The sequence below is a fragment of the Abrus precatorius genome, unplaced genomic scaffold (genome assembly GCF_003935025.1).
Source record: "Abrus precatorius isolate BTA unplaced genomic scaffold, Abrus_2018 Scaffold2, whole genome shotgun sequence".
Classification (NCBI taxonomy): Eukaryota; Viridiplantae; Streptophyta; class Magnoliopsida; order Fabales; family Fabaceae; genus Abrus; species Abrus precatorius.
Genome location: NW_020874362.1, coordinates 26,646,175 through 26,650,841, shown reverse-complemented (window position 1 = coordinate 26,650,841; position 4,667 = coordinate 26,646,175). Strand labels below are relative to the sequence as shown.

The following is a 4,667-nucleotide window of genomic DNA, read 5'->3' as shown; positions in this document are numbered from 1 at the left end:
ATGAGCAAAAGGGCAAGGAGTCCAAGGTTGGAATTGAGGCTGAACTTGTCCCCACCAAGGGCAGCTACCTCAATATCTTCGGATTCGTCGTCGGAGTTTTCAACATCGTCGCCGGTTTCTATTCAGTCGTTGGAGAGCTCATGCGTGTCTTCTGAGGCTGAAGAGACAAGAGCCATGCTTCTGGTAGGTTGTCCTCGATGCCTCATGTATGTTATGTTATCTGAGATTGATCCCAAATGCCCCAAGTGCAAGAGTACTGTGTTGCTTGACTTCCTTAACAACGAGGAGAACACCAAGAAGACAAACAGCTAGAGAGATTTCAGACAAAAAAAAGGTTTAGTTGTTGTTATTGTAATATTTTCCATTTGTTAATTAGATTTAGAGCAGAAAGAGCATTTTCTTTCCTTTCCATTTGCGTTGTGAAATTAATTTGGCTGTGTTAGTTACTGTTTACAAGACAAGGGGAAGAGAATTTAAATTTGGGTTTTCTGGGTCATGTAGGGAGGATTTTGTTATTTTTTTTGAAATTTTATTCTTCTTAGTTATTATCATCTTCTGAGCTTGAGTTCTTCTCAGTATGGATACAGAAGATAAGAAGTAAGTTCACCATAAGCATATCAGATACTCCTTCCGGTTTATTAATCTTTTATTTACATTTAGGTCTGTTTAATAGATAAAATAAGGGGATATGATAGGCTGAAAGTTGAAACCACCGTTATTTTCAAACTACCATAAGCTGTATGTATAATGCGGTAGATATTTACATTCATTATTGGTAAAATTATTGGGCTTTGTATATTTCTAAAATATAATATAAATTTATAACGTATAATTATTTTTTTATTTGTATTAATAAATTAGTTATTTTATTATTAAAAAAATAAAAAAGAACATCAAATGTCAAATTCAAATTACAGAAGTCAAAATAATAATATTAATAAAATAATTATAATAGTAAATAAAATGTGTAGATAACTAGAAGAGCTAAATACTAAGTATAATACATACTTATACTTTCTTACTCTCAACGTAAAAAACCTCTTTTTATTAGATATAATTTTACTTTTCAACATATCTTAATTATGAGCATATTTTTATTTAATCTTACGATTCTTTTGTTAATTTTATTTTAGTTTTTTAAAATTTATAAAATTAAATCAAAGAAGAAAAAACAAAAGATTAAAATATTAATTTTACCTTTCATTATTTTATATGGTTATCAATTATTGATGTTATAACAACTTAACATTTCGGTAGATAGATAATAGATGTTATTATTGGTCAAATGACGTTTACTGTCTACCAAAATGAATGAATTATGAAGGGAGATGGGAAAAAAATTATGCATTGACTGTCTGGTACATAATTTTTTCATATTTATTTTTCTAATTCAATTTTTTATTTTAAAAACTATCAAATATAATAGAAAAATTTATTCATACAATATCAAAATTAATTTTTTTTATTTTAGAAAATTTTCAGTAATATAAAAAAAACCTAAAAATCATATATTTGTCTCATACACGATTAGCATGGCGAGAAAAAATATGTTAAGCTGATGTATTGTTTGTTGAGTTAGCTTCTACTTAATTTTTCAGGTTTTATATGGATCAACCTAGGGTAATTTTAGTCAATTATAGTCTGGAATCAATGGAACATGTACGAACCAAATGTCCCGTTGACACTATAAAAATTATAATTTACTGATAATTTAATATTAAAATATATTTTTTAATTTATATAATTTTTTAAAATAAAATTATTTAACATTGTATTGAAATTTTACTTCTGTACAACTTTAAAAATCTTTTGACAAGCGCGAGAACACGCGTAGGGACCTCTGTCTTTCTAAATTTTTTATTTTTTAATTTAGTCTCATAAAAATTATATCTAATATATATGGTCATTTTATTAGTTAATTTATTATTTTTATATATATAATTTGATTGAAATATAATATTTAATTTCAATACAAAATTTTATTTTTAAATACTTAAACTACATGCTAAAAATTGATATTAACAAAATTGTAAATAATTTATTGGTTACATAGTTCCATGTCTGACATCCTTTGCATATATTTAGTATTTTGTACAGTAAAGTATAGTGGCAAGGATGCCGAATTTGAAGTTGTGGGTGTATATTATGTAATTCAGTAAATTTCGCTTTTATTAACTTAATTTTTTAAGGCAGAATTTAAACATATAAATTTTTTAATTCTTTATTAAAATAGGTAATATGTTAAAATATCGTATTTAATAGTATTATTTGTAAAATCTAACTTTGGGTGCCCATGAGTCATAAGCAAACGATTAAACAACCACTTATAAGCATAAAGGGCGAGGGACGTAGTTGTGCAACATGGGCAAGGCTAGAGGCCCAGCCCACACATGGGCCTTACCCTGAAACTGAACAGAACAAAACGTCGAATAATTTACTTATTTTATTTTTTTTAAAGTAAATTTTACAGTGTTCTGAAAAATGAGGAAATATTATATATTTTTGTTAAAAAAATATAAATATTTTTTAATATCTTAATATAAAATAGATAAAATATTTAATACACTTTTAAGTTTAGGAATATTATAGTAATTACAATTTTTTCTTTTAATGAAGTAAGGATTAATAACAGAATTTAAAATTAAAAAATGGATGCTCCGAATAATTAATTGTTTTCCTTTAATAGCCGTCACTCCCTGGGCGCGGAGAAAGATGCATGGTTTTGGAGTTTAATGGAAGTTTAACTAAAATAGAGAATGACCAATGCCATGTATCCGTATTAAACAATAAATAACGATTAGTTATGCTCGACAAAATTAGGAAAAAGTAACGTGTTCAAATAGCTATGTGATTTTATCATTCATATCCCAACACCACCCAATTCTGGGGTGTAGTTGACGTAGGAACTTTATAGTGATTTGTGTAGTGGGAGGACATGCTATATTGTTAGAAAATAATAATAAGAAAATGAGGTGCCTAATATGACCAAGTCTGGCATTGACTGGGCAACCTTTACAACCTTCTTGAGTCAAGCTTTCTCACGCGTTGAACTTTGACACTTAACGCCTACACTCAACTTACTCACACTCTCTCTTTCTTTATAATCCACAAAATCCACTTTCCACGCAACATCTTCCCTTTCTTCATATAAAACCTCACTCCACCATCACATCTCTCTCACACCCAATTTTCTAACACAAAACGCACAACACGCGAACACGCTCTTCCGTTGAGAATCCAACGCTGTTGTTCTAACGCGACACCGAAGTATGGGCATGCTTAGCGAAGAACCGAAGTCGAAACCGGTTACGATCCGCGAAGTATGGGCCTCCAATCTAGAATCTGAATTTCAACTCATCCGTGAAGTCATAGATCGTTACCCTTTCATCTCAATGGACACCGAATTCCCAGGCGTCGTTTTCCGCCCACACGTGGACCCTACCAAACCCTACAATCACCGTCACCGTCGTCCCTCCGATCACTACCACCTCCTCAAGTCCAACGTCGACGCGCTCAACCTCATCCAAGTTGGCCTCACTCTCTCCGACGCCGCCGGTAACCTTCCCGATCTCGGAACCGCCGGCAACATTTTCATCTGGGAATTCAACTTCCGCGACTTCGATGTCGCGCGTGACGCCTACGCGCCGGATTCCATCGCTCTCCTCCGCCGCCAGGGGATCGACTTCGCGCGTAACTCCACGGACGGAATCGACTCGGCGCGGTTCGCCGAGTTGATGATGTCGTCGGGACTCGTTTGTAATGAATCAGTGAGTTGGGTGACGTTCCACAGTGCGTACGATTTCGGGTACTTGGTGAAGATCCTGACCCGACGGAGCTTACCGACCCTGTTGGAGGAGTTTTTAAGGGTTGTGAGGGTGTTTTTTGGAAACAACGTTTATGATGTGAAGCACATGATGCGGTTCTGTGAGACACTCTATGGTGGGCTGGACCGGGTTGCACGGACCCTCAACGTGGACCGAGCCGTTGGTAAGTGCCACCAGGCCGGGTCAGATAGCTTGCTGACGTGGCACGCGTTTCAGAAGATTGTTGACATTTATTTTGTAAAGGATGAGCATAAAAAACATGCCGGTGTGTTGTATGGATTAGAGGTTTTTTGTTAATTAAAAAAATAATAAAGCATAAAATAAGAATTTAATTGATTATTTATTTTATTTTTTGTATACTAATGTGACCCCAAGATTTGGTAAGAGATTGCACTTATCAACAACAAAGTTGTTCCTACATCAGATTTCACCTTTCGTTATCTCTATTTTTTTTTTCAGGGTACAATTTTCACGTCTAAGTGTGGCTTAAATGGTTAAATGTAAATTAAAACTTTGACAATCAACTAAACTAAAATGCCGAGCAAGGCATTGTAAATTTGTAATTGGCATGTGAATAGTTGGTAATTTATCAAAACTCAAATTAGTGAACGTCTCTAATAGATTAATTCTCGTTTGATCAATCAGAACAGATCCTTGCTTAATTATGATATATTGAACTTGAGGGCACCAAAGCATTGTGATTGAAGGTTAGGTTGTGCCCAATTTCACCTTTTGATTGCAGCTATACCATATTTTCTCTGGCGCCTTAACTTAGATGATTGTATTGTCAACAATAGGTTCACGGTCTAATTCATGATGGAGTTAGTTTTAGGTTTCTCTTCC

The 4,667-nt window shown here is 33.3% G+C and overlaps 2 protein-coding genes across 2 annotated transcripts; both read left to right on the top strand.

The window, feature by feature from the left end:
• LOC113859298 lies at positions 1-312 on the top strand. The gene has a single exon (XM_027492105.1). The coding sequence runs from the start codon at positions 1-3 to the stop codon at positions 310-312; it is 312 nt and encodes a 103-aa protein (XP_027347906.1).
• A 2,822-nt stretch (positions 313-3,134) lies between these two features.
• LOC113858986 (probable CCR4-associated factor 1 homolog 9) lies at positions 3,135-4,262 on the top strand. The gene has a single exon (XM_027491799.1). It carries the CDS (start codon positions 3,270-3,272, stop codon positions 4,119-4,121), a length of 852 nt encoding a protein of 283 aa, XP_027347600.1. The 5' UTR covers positions 3,135-3,269; the 3' UTR covers positions 4,122-4,262.
• The last annotated feature ends 405 nt before the right edge of the window (positions 4,263-4,667 follow it).